This window comes from Ailuropoda melanoleuca, chromosome 8 (assembly GCF_002007445.2).
Source record: "Ailuropoda melanoleuca isolate Jingjing chromosome 8, ASM200744v2, whole genome shotgun sequence".
NCBI lineage: Eukaryota > Metazoa > Chordata > Mammalia > Carnivora > Ursidae > Ailuropoda > Ailuropoda melanoleuca.
In genome coordinates, this window is record NC_048225.1 from 124034588 (window position 1) to 124047579 (window position 12992).

General features: G+C 56.3%; 2 protein-coding genes across 12 annotated transcripts; one reads left to right on the plus strand and one right to left on the minus strand.

Moving 5' to 3' along the window:
- Positions 1-3301: 3301 nt before the first annotated feature.
- Positions 3302-9176, plus strand: B4GALT3 (beta-1,4-galactosyltransferase 3). 3 transcript variants are annotated; one of them, XM_034667271.1, is made up of 9 exons: positions 3328-3420; positions 3835-4020; positions 4304-4378; positions 4736-5010; positions 5550-5785; positions 6587-6777; positions 6906-7028; positions 8158-8262; positions 8392-9176. In XM_034667271.1, the coding sequence occupies exons 4-9, from the start codon at positions 4749-4751 to the stop codon at positions 8663-8665; spliced, it is 1191 nt and encodes a 396-aa protein (XP_034523162.1). In that variant the 5' UTR covers positions 3328-3420; positions 3835-4020; positions 4304-4378; positions 4736-4748; the 3' UTR covers positions 8666-9176. The 3 variants fall into 3 exon arrangements, with proteins under 3 accessions (XP_011234957.1, XP_019665007.1, XP_034523162.1); XM_011236655.3 differs by lacking the exon at positions 3835-4020 and having other exon boundaries at positions 3302-3420; XM_019809448.2 differs by lacking the exon at positions 3835-4020 and having other exon boundaries at positions 3325-3420; positions 4232-4378.
- Positions 9177-9288: 112 nt separating this feature from the next.
- Positions 9289-12977, minus strand: PPOX (protoporphyrinogen oxidase). Of its 9 annotated transcripts, none has more exons than XM_034667270.1 (13): positions 12788-12977; positions 12522-12616; positions 12244-12378; positions 11998-12146; positions 11722-11854; positions 11280-11424; positions 10982-11172; positions 10485-10545; positions 10188-10306; positions 10001-10111; positions 9751-9900; positions 9589-9631; positions 9289-9506 (listed from the first exon to the last, which is right to left on the minus strand). In XM_034667270.1, exons 2-13 carry the CDS (start codon positions 12606-12608, stop codon positions 9364-9366), a joined length of 1467 nt encoding a protein of 488 aa, XP_034523161.1. In that variant the 5' UTR covers positions 12609-12616; positions 12788-12977; the 3' UTR covers positions 9289-9363. The 9 variants fall into 9 exon arrangements, with proteins under 9 accessions (XP_034523161.1, XP_011234961.1, XP_011234959.1 ...); XM_011236659.3 differs by having other exon boundaries at positions 11998-12129; positions 12244-12431; XM_011236657.3 differs by having other exon boundaries at positions 11998-12129; positions 12244-12431; positions 12711-12977.
- Positions 12978-12992: the final 15 nt, after the last annotated feature.

Genomic DNA, 12992 nt, shown 5'->3' on the forward strand with positions numbered 1-12992 from the left:
CCCTCTAGTCCCACTGATATTGCCTTATTTTTTTAAAGATTTTATTCATTTATTTGACAGACAGAGATAGCTCAAGCAGAGGGAGAGGGAGAAGCAGACTCCCTGCTGAGCAGGGTGCCCAATGCGGGGCTCGATCCCAGGACCCCCCGGGATCATGACCTAAGCCAAAGGCAGACGCTTAACCAACTGTGCCACCCAGGTTCCCCCTCACTGATATTGCCTTGTTTTGCATGAACCTCATCTCACTCCTGGATTTCTGCAGTGACATCTGAAATGGTGTCACCGCATCCAGTCTTGACCACTCCAGGGAATGCTGCGTGTTTCCACCAGAGTGAACTTCCTAGAGTTCTGACAGTAGCACTCTCTGTTTCGAGCACTTTCCTGCCTTCCTTTTCCCCCGGAATAAAGCCCACTCTTTTTATGTAGTTTATGGAGTCTTTTACTACCTGGCACCTGTTCACCTCTCCCGTCTCCTAGCTCACCATGCCCTTCACCCGATTGGCTAGGCTTATGGATCCATTTTGAATTTCCCAAACTCCCTCCTTTCTCCTCATTTTCAGACTTTTGCACCTATGGCTTCCTGTGTCCAGAACACTAAACATCTATTAAAATACAATGTTCTGGGGCGCCTGGGTGGCTCAGTCATGTGTCTGCCTTCTGCTCAGGTCATGATCCCGGAGTCCTGGGATTGAGCCCCATGTTGGGCTTCTTGCTCAGCAAGGAGTCTGCTTCTCCCTCTCCCTCTGCCCATACCCCCTGCTCATGCTGTCTTTGTCTCAAAGAAATAAATAAAATCTTTAAAAATATTAAATACAATATTCAGAAAAAGGTGAAATTACAACTCTCCCACTGCTGAAGAGACAATTATTCTGACACTTGTTCAAGAGATAAGGAAGATTTTTTTTTTTTAGGACTATTGCGACCCGTGTGAAGATTACCCCAACCGGAGAGAGGTGGGACTTGATTCTGAATACAATCAGGACGAGGGGATATTTATAGCCAATGAGAGAAATGAGAGGGTCAGTGGATGGAAAATTACATCAGGGATGAGGAGATTCTGGTGAACCTGACTTAGCAGGATTCTTGCTGAAAGTGGCTAGTGGTCCAAGGATGAGGCTTATTCGAAAAGAAGGCTCAGCGGAGCGTGTCTAAAGTCTGGCCAAGGACAGAGTTTTTGTCAACACCCAAATAAAAATGAATATGTGTTACAGATGTGTGTTCTAAAGAAAAGATTCACAGCAGCTGTACTTTCAGTTTCGAAGGGGAAAAAAACACTTTATTGGTATTATAACAATCTAATAGAAACCGAAGAAAAGACAAATCTGTGCATAGATTTGGGCAATTGTAAGCAGTAAAGAAGAATAAGACAGGGGCCCCTGGGTGGCACATCGGTTAAGCGACTGCCTTCGGCTCAGGGCGTGATCCCGGCATTGTGGGATCGAGCCCCACAATAGGCTCCTCGGCTATGAGCCTGCTTCTTCCTTTCCCACTCCCCCAGCTTGCGTTCCCTCTCTCGCTGGCTGTCTCTATCTCTGTCAAATAAATAAATAAAATCTTAAAAAAAAAAAAAAAGAATAAGACAGACTTACATTGAATCGGGGTACCTACACCCTCATCAGTGGGGGGAGCCCCGTGGAGACAGCCAGGCTGGAGTGCGGATGGAGAGCTCCCGCAGCTGAGACTTCCAACTGACCATCCCCCTAAGGGCCGTCTTGGTAGGACAAAGGCTGGGGTCTGAAGTTCAACATTTGTTTGCCTACCTTCAGTTTGGAGCGAGCTGCATTCCTCTGTTATCATGTCTTTACATATTCAAGGAGCCTGGGCTAGGTGTGTTTGCCTCCCCTCCAGATTCCCCTGGGGGAGGGGGGCAGCCTAGCCTGGAGATGGAGGGGATGTAGGCAGATTTTATAGCTCTTGGCGTCCAGACCAGAAGGGCCAGTTCTGACCTGGAGGCCAGCTAATGTCAATAAACCAGGCTCCTTGGGTGACTTGTGTCGCGCAAACAACATTTTTTAGCCTGCCTTCTGCCAACGTGTGGGCTTGGTGGTGGGTTATGCAGAGCAAATCGTAGGAACCTCTGTCCATTCAATACAGTGTGATACCTAGTTTAAAAGAAATGTAAAGAACGCACATTTACGGATCAGGAAAACAGAAATGAATATGAACATGGAGGCAAAACTGGTTTTTTTGGTACTATGTAGGGAATAGGGGGTTCACTGAACCTCCCTCCGCACAGAATTTGCATGTGGCCCCGTTACCTACGCGGAGTGGTAAAACAGCTTCCTCGCAAACAATCCCATAATCTCATAAGGATGTGCTATAGATGAGTCTTCGGGCTCCCCATTAACCACCACTTCTGGGAAGTCTTTCCCGAGTCTCTGCGTGTGAAAGAGTTGCAGTTTCTGGGCAGTCGTACTGACCTCACTCTAGTGTTTCTATCCCTCCCTTTGGAGTCACGCTGAGTGATTCTGAGATTCCCGGCGGTGAACATCTGTTCTAAGGAACAACACGCTAAGATGGTAGTGGAAGCCGCAAGACCCACATACTGCGTACTGATGGAGCGTCCATTTTTCTCTAATATCTGGGAAAACACGGTTTTACCCTAAAGCAGACGCGGCCCTTCCCTCCTCACTCAAATGTTTCCTTGTTTCATTAACTAACCGTTTCTATTCAAGGCCTGCGGGACACCATGGAGATACAAAAATGCGCCAGAGCTGTCGCAACGATGTGCCCTGAGCAAGAAACAATTCTGGGGGCGCCTGGGTGGCACAGCGGTTAAGCGTCTGCCTTCGGCTCAGGGCGTGATCCCAGCGTTCTGGGATCGAGCCCCACATCAGGCTCCTCTGCTATGAGCCTGCTTCTTCCTCTCCCACTCCCCCTACTTGTGTTCCCTCTCTCGCTGGCTGTCTCTATCTCTGTCGAATAAATAAATAAAATCTAAAAAAAAAAAAAAAAAAAAAAAAAAAAAAAGAAACAATTCTGATACTAAGTGGCAGTAAGTTGAGGGGGCACCGCGGACACTCCGGGAAGGGGCTGGCCCGCGGTGACAGATCCTGGGACGCGCCAGAAACTGTCGCGCTGGCCTCTGGGCCAGGCTCGGCCCTGCAAGAGTCCTGATTTGAGCTGCTGTCCTCCCAGTCTGCGGGGTGGGAAACGCCCCCCCCCCGTCAGGCGTGGAACCAGAGGGGAGAGCCCCCCGCCGGCTCCCCAAGCCGTGCAGCCCCTTGGGGCGGAGCTCGGGCCTCGGTCCCCACCCCCGCACCCCGGCCGCCCAGGCGGCTCCACCCAGTTCCCGCCCCGTGACGCGAGGCCCCGCCCCGTGACGCGAGGCCCCGCCCAGCGGCGCCCGCTTCCAAGATGGCGGTGACGATGCCTGCCAGGCTGTCGGGGTGGCGGTGACGACGGGAAGCCGAAGAGCAGGTATGTGGGCTGGAGATGATGGAGTGAGAGGCCCGGGAGAAAGATTCGGGCGACTGGGAGGACGAGAAGTTTCGGGTAAAGGCTGGAGACCAGCTTGAGCAGGGAGAGGGTCCCAGGTGTAAATATGGACAGAGGCCGGTGGGCTCACATTGCAAATGCAAGAGGAGGTTGGGGTGGAAGGTTGGGGTGCTCCGAAAGAACTGGGCTGTGACCCTCAGCAGAGCGCTGACCACGCCTCTTAGGTGAGCCAGCCCAGGTACCCCCGACGGGCTCTGCCCAGCCCTCCCACTCCCTGTCTCACTTTTAGCGGTAACGCTCCTCCCTACCCCCGCTAGGACTGGGATAGGGTAGAAAAGGTAGAGGACGCCACCCCCATCCTGCTCCCCGCCGCGCTCCGGGGCTGTTTGCTTGCAGCTCCCAGGTGGTCACACTGCCTGCACCTGCGGAGCTAGCTCCCAGGCACGTGAAGAACGGAACGGAACCTGTTTCCTACTCCGCCCTGGGTTCTCCCGAGGCCACTCCACAATCCTGTCATGACTACCTCACCCCTTGGCGAAAATAATGTCTCCATTAGCAGCCCCGTCCCCACTCCCCAAACAGGTTGGTCCTGTCGGGGTGGGGTATGGTTAAGTACACGTAAACTGACACTCCAGGGTGGCTGGGGGAGAGGCGGGGGACCTAGCATCTCTGGGTCCTCCCCTTTTCTTTCCAGCCACTTTCCCTTACTTCCCCTGCTGGGAAACCAGTTTCACCCTGATCTTGATCTCTGCCCATCTGGGTGGGTGGTTATCCTTGACCACTTCTGTTCCAGCTGGTCCCAGGATCGCTGTTGGGAGTGCTGGATGGAGCCTTTCTCTGTCCTCTGTGACATTTCCAATTTCAGATAATGCCTCACATCTCTGCCCCCCCGGGACCCCCTGAAGTCCCCATGATCCCGAAGAAGACAGCTTGAACCTAGGTGAGTCCACCCCCCTCTAAAATTGGGAGGGAGGCTCTCCAGAGACTCCTTTGAGAAGGACCTGAATGATGTAAGCATCCTTGAGGGCGGGGACTGAGAATAGTTGGCCTGAGTGGTTTGGGGAGGAGGTGGAGGAGAGTGAAACTTAGGCTGGAAATGGCAGGTGGTAGGGCTGCTGGTGGTTACGTTGTTTCTTTTCCGTGCATGACTGTACACCTGTGTGCTCCCTTCTGTGACTTTGCTCTTTGCCTGTTTTCCTCTTCACTCTTGGCACCACCTTGGTTCTTAACTGATGATCTCTCTGCTGGCTTGCTCTTCGCCTGCCTGCCCCCAGAACTCTCCTCTCTTCCTCCTCAGACCTGAGCCCAGGATGTTGCGGAGGCTGCTGGAGCGGCCCTGCACACTGGCCCTGCTTGTGGGCTCCCAGCTGGCTGTCATGATGTACCTGTCACTGGGGGGCTTCCGAAGCCTCAGTGCCCTATTTGGCCGAGAGCAGGGGCCGACATTTGACTATTCTCATCCCCATGATGTCTACAGTAACCTCAGTCACCTACCTGGGGCCCCTGTTGCCCCAGGGGCCCCTCCAGCTCCTCAAGGTCTGCCCTACTGTCCAGAACGATCTCCTCTTTTAGGTGAGTGCAGAAAGGAGGAAGTAAAGGGAAGGCCGCCAGGGTGTGGGGACAGGGCTGGGGGGGGCAGGTGTGGGACTTAGAACCTGGGGTTAATGTTACCAAATGTGGGCTGAGGTTGAGATAAGCGGACTCTGGATTTGGAATTTAGATCGGACTCCTGGGTTGAGCCACAACTTTTCATTGCCCGGCCATTCATGTGCTCTTCTTGCCTCGGCCCGGAGATTGCTTCCTTTGGAGATGAGCCCCGGTTTAGTTAGTTAGTTGGGAGTCCTTCGGTGTTCTCCGTCTTCTAACCTAGTGAGGCAGGAGTTAGGGAACCCCAAAATAAGGTAGGCTAAGAAAAGAGCCTGCACTTTGCAGACTTTACAAAACTGTCCCAGTGATGGGAGACTCAAGGTGCGTGAGATTTCTGAGTAAGCCCTTGGGGGAGCAGAGCCCCAGAATCAGACTGCCGGGGCCAGCGGTCCTTCCCGGGCCCTGGAGGTCCTTTTTTTTTCATTGCCGCTCTAATTCCTGAGCTTGCCATTCCTTCCCAACAGTGGGTCCCGTGTCCGTGTCCTTTAGCCCAGTGCCGTCACTGGCAGAGATTGTGGAGAGGAATCCCCGGGTGGAACCGGGGGGCCGGTACCGGCCCGCGGGGTGTGAGGCCCGCTCCCGAACAGCCATCATTGTGCCCCACCGGGCCCGGGAGCACCACCTGCGCCTGCTGCTCTACCACCTGCACCCCTTCCTGCAGCGCCAGCAGCTGGCTTACGGCATCTACGTCATCCACCAGGTACCCCCGGCCCTACCGCCCTTGACTTTCTGCTAAGGAAGCCTCACGACAGTGGCCCTCCGCTCTCCGACAGTGGGTCCCTGGAACAATTTCTTTTTTTTTTTAAAGATTTTATTTATTTATTCGACAGAGATAGAGACAGCCAGCGAGAGAGGGAACACGCAGGGGGAGTGGGAGAGGAAGAAGCAGGCTCCCAGCGGAGGAGCCTGATGTGGGGCTCGATCCCATAACGCCGGGATCACGCCCTGAGCCGAAGGCAGACGCTCAACCACTGTGCCACCCAGGCCCCCCCCCGGAACAGTTTTAAGAGGGTCAGACTGTTGAATGTGGGGAAGCACCTGGGCCCGCTCTGCCGGCTCGTTAGCCCCTAACCCTCCTTACTCTGTTCAGGGTATTCCCACTGTCCTGTACTCTCCATGACTTTCCCCTGGTTGAATTTGAATGGTACAGATTTGGAAGTGGACAGACTTCGACTAAAATCAGTCCTACAGTTTGTCCCATAGGTGGCCTTGGACAAGATTCTTAACCCCCTAACATGAGGCAGAGAGTGAACGCTGATAGACACCTGTTTTCCGTGGCTGTTGGTTGTCAGATTCAGTGAACAGCAGCGTGTCAGTAATCAGGCTCCCAGTGACGCTTGAGAGCGATTTGTTGGATGAAAAATGAGAGTTTGGCTTCCTCTGCGTTCTCCTTGCCCCGCTTCCCCCTTCGATTCCCCTCCTTTCACTTTGGTACTTCTGCCCCCTTTTCTCCATGCTGCTACCTACAGATGTGGTCTGGTTCTTCTCCATTACCTTCCAGGCTGGAAATGGAACATTTAACAGGGCCAAGCTGCTAAATGTTGGGGTGCGGGAGGCCCTGCGTGATGAGGAGTGGGACTGCCTATTCTTGCACGACGTGGACCTCCTGCCTGAGAACGACCACAATTTGTATGTGTGTGACCCCCGGGGACCCCGGCATGTTGCTGTTGCCATGAACAAGTTCGGATACAGGTAGAGGGCATGAGAGGGTGCTAGGAAGTGGGGTACCCACCATCCATTGGAAGGAGAGCCAAGGGGATTGTGAGGTAGGGATGTCTCCCCAAAAGACTCGTGGAACCCAAGGATCTTTCTCTCCCTAGCCTCCCGTACCCCCAGTACTTTGGAGGAGTCTCGGCGCTCACTCCTGACCAGTACCTGAAGATGAATGGCTTCCCCAATGAATACTGGGGCTGGGGTGGTGAGGATGACGACATTGCTACCAGGTCAGACTTCCTGCCACCATTCCCCACCCCCACCTCGGCCTGGATCCCCGTTCTCTGAGACCACCCCTGGCTCTAGCCCTTTACCACCAGTCCTAGTTCCCTGGTCCTGCACTATGCCCATGCCTCTCCCTTAGCTTTTCCCGTCTGCCCAGGTCAGGCTTTTCGTGCTGTTCCCCATTCTGTCACCCTTCAGTCTCCTAGACCTGGTGAGTTCTGTTTCTGGGAGAGAGGAGAAGGTCAATAGGCTGTAGTATCATGGGATTCCAGAGCTGGAAAGGGGCCTAGAGACACTTCAGTCCTGCCTTCTGCTAACGTTGCATCCAGACCACGTCCTATGGGGCTGGGGAGGAGGGGCTCTGCTCCGTATCGCCCAGAATCACTTTCTGGTTTTAAGTCTGTGCCATTGGCATGATGCCAGCTCATTTTTAGCATGTGAAACATTTTGACCTTCAGCCTCAGCTGACCTAATTTCCTATCTGGTGTGTGAAAATTTGGGCTTGCTGTGCTGGACCTGTTGCCTCCCTTCCCCCTCGTGTCCTCCGGGACGACCTCTCTGAATTCTTGTCCTCTGTATGTGTGTACAGGACCCAGCAATGTCTAAATGTATGTGTTCTTTCAGCACTTTCCCAGGCCATCTCTGGTTCTTGCTTCTGGGTGTCAGTGGTGGGGTCCTGATGACTTGGTTCCATACTTTTCCTAACACAGAGGCAGGGGGCGGGGGTGCAGGGTGAGGGAGTCGAGGCAGCTCAGCCACTGTTCTAGGGAGGAATTGCTGAGCTTGGGTCTGCAGTTCCCAGGCTTGTCCTGTCCTTTTGAACAAATGCCAGAGCAGTTCCTGGGAGCCACTTAGAAAACAAAGACAAGAGGTACAGACCTACCTGCCAGTTGTCAAGAGGCCCCAGGGCGCCCGGACTTGGCTGCGTCTGGCCTTTACACTCTCTCCTGCCATTTCTTTCTCTCTGTTTGACTTTCTGTCTTCAGTACGTGGCATGTTTTTTGCCTAACTACTAGTATTAGCTGTGTACAGAAACATGTTGTCGCTTCCTTGCTGGCCGTAGCTCTTCCTGTTCACCCGTCAGCGGCTTTCTTCCACTCGGGGTCCTCCAAGGTGCCCTCACTTTCCCCGCAGGGTGCGGCTGGCTGGGATGAAGATCTCGCGCCCCCCCACGTCGGTGGGGCACTACAAGATGGTGAAGCATCGAGGAGATAAGGGCAACGAGGAAAACCCCCACAGGTAGGGGGACTGCCTGGGCATCGCTGCGGGCTCCTCAGGGTTCTGCATCCCAGCCGGGAAACTCCTAACGCTCTCTAGGTTCCTGGCTGTTTCTTTCTGGGCCTTAGTTCTCTAACCTCTGACCTTCAGATTTGACCTCCTGGTCCGTACCCAGAATTCCTGGACGCAAGATGGCATGAACTCACTGACGTACCGGTTGCTGGCTCGAGAGCTGGGCCCTCTCTATACCAACATCACAGCAGACATTGGAACTGACCCTCGGGGTCCCCGGACTCCCTCTGGTCCCCGTTACCCTCCTGGTTCCTCCCAGGCCTTCCGTCAAGAGATGCTGCAGCGCCGGCCCCCAGCCAGGCCTGGCCCTCTGCCTACTGCCAACCACACGGCCCCCCATGGTTCGCACTGACTCCTCCTTCCTTCCCACCTCAATCATGAAACTGAATCAGAGGGGCTGTACGCTCCCCACCCTCAGCTCCTCACTGCTCCTAGAGGGATGTGGGGGGACTGAACTCCAGGCCTGCGCTGGAGGCAAGGGCCTCTCCTCACTGCTGGACTGGAGCTGGGCTCCTTCAGACCTGGGGGCCCCTCTTTCTAGGGTCACCTGCCAGGGCTTATGACTGTGAATTCTTGATGTCATGATTTTATGTGATGACTCCTGAGAGTCCCTGGCCCCTGGGGTAAGAGCAGGGCTGGACCCCAAGTCCCTTCCTCTTCCATGGAGAGAAGAGTGATGTGGCTTGTCCTGGGACCTCTGTGAATATTTATTCTATTTATGGTTCCAAGGAAGTACGTTCGGTGAAGGAACCCCCTCCCTGGGTACTTTCTGCCAGTGCTGGAGTAGCTTCCTCTTCTGGACCTGGTTCAGGGGGCTGGGATTTTGATATATTTTCTAATAAAGGACTTTGTCTTGCCTCTGCTCCTGCTTGCTGCATCCCGGGCGCCTCGTGCCTACCTTCGCGACCTGCTCCTCCACCCACACCCCCACCCCGCCATCGTATGCCTGGAGGTGACCGAACAACCAGACCCAGCCAAGCTCCAGCAACTTTTATTTTCGTGGGTAAAGAGGTGCCATCAGCAGGGCCAGGAGGAGGTGGAAATTGGGGATCAGCTGTTAGGCTCTGAGCCCAGGACCCGGGCTGCTGCCTGGCGTCCACTCTCTATACAGTCATTGACAGCAACCCCCTCATAGGAGGCTCCGGCCAGAGTCAAGGGCAGCCTCTGAGAAGCCAGGAACTGGGTCGCTGCCTCTAGAAGGAGAAGATAAGGGACTGTTACAGCTGGGGGTCTGGTTTCCTTGCCCTCTTCAGCACAGCCGCTTTCCCAACTCACCCAGTTTTTGCCAGTGGCCCAGTGTATACTGGGGGATGCAGTTCTGGGGAGAAAAGAGGGGATACGGGGAAATTCTGTTGGTGATGGCCAAGCCTGAGTAGACAGCAACAGATAAACCGTCCCTGCCCTCACTGGGAGCTGAGCGGCGTTTCCTCAACTCACCTTGTGAAGGTGGACCAAGCAGTGACTTGGTGGCCCCTTTAGTCCTAACTGGGCGGCCGCTGCTTGCTGTGCCTGCTGTTGGAACAGCTCCTGAGATAAGACAGTGCCCCTGGCTTCCAGCGTCTGTAACCAGGACCCTCCCAGCATCACCTAGGGAGAGAATGTGGCACTGACCAACCTGGCCTTACCTGCCCTGGGCACAGAGGAGCCCTCTGGAAACCCCCCACTAAGCCAAGCTGGTGCTTCTCACAGTCACTCGGAGGCCAGGGGGGCTCCCGTCCTGCTCAGGAAAAGCAACTGAGTCATACACAATTCCCAGGACGCCTGGGTCTTCTGAGGATGGCACCAAATGTCCAAATCCCTGGAGGAAGGAAGAGGCCGGGTCAGGAGGGAAGGGTCCGGGTGGCCCGGCTCCCGAGCGTGTGTGCCACACCCACCTGCACGGGCAGACGCGCTGCTTGGTACTGGAGGTTCACCACGGCCACAGACACGGCAGGGATGGTGCTCAGGGCGCGAGCCAGGGGTGCAGCCTGGGCGGGGAGCAGCCTGCTGAGCACTGGAGGACAGCGGCCAGAGGCCTGCTTCGGGAGGCCATCACGGCAGACTCACAACCCTCCCTGGCATCGGGTTCCCACGGGGACGACCGCTCAGGGCCACGGCACGGTCCTACTGGCCCAGGAAGCTACACTTCGCCTCGCTCTGGCTGGGGAGGGGGAGGGGGGCTACCCCATTACCTGAAGCTGGAACAGCGCTAATCACGTGGTCTGCCTCCAGACTGCTGTCCCCTAGAGACACCTGACAGGATGAAAACCGGTGAGAGACACAGAGATAATGGGAACTTGCCTCAGATTCCCAAGCACCAAACTGGCAGGAGAGACTGAGAGCTGCCCCGGGGTGAGAGAGCCACTCTGCGGCCGACACAGACCCCGCTCCCGCCATTACTCCAGGCAGTGGGCTGGACAGAAGCCTGTGTGGCCACTCTGAGCTGCGCACCGGAGCTGGACTGTCCCTTCCCCTACCTAAGCCACTCACAAGCACCACTTCTATCCAGAGTTGGATCAAACAGGTCCTGGATGAACGTCTACAAATAAGGCCTAAGACCCTAGGGTAGCCCCTGTTTAAATAGCATCTAGAGCAGGAAAACAATAAGTTACTAGTCCTGCCAACCCTGGCCATTTAGGTAAAGATGGAAACTCTAACACACCTGTTACACACCAGGGGGCTCTCCTACCTTCCAGCGCCCTTCTGCCTGGAGGCTGAGTCCGCAGACAGGCTGGCCTCGGAGAACACTGACACCCCTACTAGTCAGGTGTGTGTTAAGGGCCTGGGGCAACGTTTCCAGCCCTCCACGCAGTGACCACTGGCTCCAACGCTCAGCTCGGGCCCGGCGAATGAGCGCTGAGTCCGGCTGTGGGCTCTGCCCTGCAGAGAAGGAGCCAAAGAGGGATCATTAAATCAGCACTTGGCCTCCAGTCCCTGACTCCGGCGGTCCTTAGTATCTTCACCCCTTGAACCAACCCCCCACTCACCTGCCCCCAGCAGCAGCCCCAGTAAAACGGAACGATGGGTTTGCTCAGCTTGGAAAAGACTGGGAAAGCAGGACCTGATGCTGAGCTCCCGGCTGTTGCCTGCAAACACTCCTCGGCAGAGACTGTCCATGGCTAGAGACGCCACCTTAAGGGTGAGACTGGGATTGAGAGGCCAAGGAAGAAGCAGCGCAGACTTCTTCCCACTGCCCCTGTGTGGCAGGGATTGGAGGTGGGGTAGGTTTTGGGGTGGGGAGCAGTCCCACTATAACAAAAGAACGGGAAGGAAGTGGAGGCATTCACTCTCAACACTGAGTTTTGGGGACTACTGGGTGTGAACAGAGGGAGAGGATGTTCCCAAAGCGCCCCTCGGTGGAAAGTTTGAGTAGGGGGCCTGGCTGCTGGTGAGGAGGAAAGGGATCTGGGGGCCTCTGGGCCGTCTTACCTCAGGTCCAAGGCGGCGCTGGGCAAAACTGTGCACAGTCTCATCAGGGTCTTTGCCCCTGGGCGCGGTCAACTCCTTCAGCCCAGCCCAAAACAGAGGTTTGGAGAAGGGAGGTGAAGGGCGGAAGAGCCCCCTGCACTGAGGAAGGCATAGTCATTTCCGTTCATCTGGCTCCTCTTGCCGGGAGGGCTGACAGACTGGGAGATGGGGAAATGGAAGGGGTGAGAGGATGCGGGCAAGGCAGAAGACCGCGCTGTAAGGAGGTGACAGCGTTACCTGAGGCCAGAGGGCAGCGCATGCAGGGCACCACCTACATACAGGAACCTGTTCTGGGCAGCTGGGTGGTCTCCCCGGACAGGCAACACTTCTGAGTCCAAGCCAAGCTCAGAAACCTGCTCTCCATACATCCTCAGGAAGAGGAGAAACTAAGGAAAGGACTGGCCCACCAATACTTCCTCCCAAGCCGGTCCTCTAGCGAAGACCCCTCCGCAAGCCCTCCTGGGCATTCCATAATCCTCTCACCAGGAGCAGCGTCCGGGCTCCCAGGGCTCCGGCCGGCCGAATTCCTCGAGGTCCAAGTTCAAAGATAGCGCCACCTGGCCCTCGGACCGAGCGGATCCAGCCTCCCAGACGCTCGCTGCCCTCCACCAGGACCACCTGGGGACAGGAGGGAGACACGCTGCACGGCCTATTGTCGCAGGGTAAAGGGTCTGCAGGGAAAGACGGTGGCGCGCTCCCTTTAGCCGGAAATGGGAGGAGAGTATTAAAGGAGGCTCCCTCCGGCACGACGGGGAACTCACCTTGGGGGGACAGGGGGCCCGGCTCAGGTGGTAACTGGCGGCCAAGCCGCTGATGCCACCGCCCAGCACGACCACGGTCCGGCCCATTGGGAAGCCTAGGGCAGAGGGGCGATCGGACAGCCTGAGCGGGGGGCACCCTGCTCTGCAGAAGCCCCCCGCAGGTTCCACGTTCCACTCCCGGCCACTCACTGCTTCTGGGGAAACTATGGCAGAGCCGGCGGACGAGTTCGGGCCAGTGAGGTCCCCGCCGAGGGCCCAGGACTCACCCACGAGGGGGCCGAGGGAACCGGAGGGAGAGGTCTCCGGGCCCTCCGGCTGGCGCTCAACGGGGAGGCGGATAAGCGCCCCGCCCTCGCTATCTGCCCGCGCAGGGCTCGGGACGCCACGGGGCCCCCCAGGCCCGCGGCTCAGAGCCCCCGCTCCGCCCGCCCCCTTCGGGCCCTTCTACCCGGCGTCCACGCCCCCCCCCCG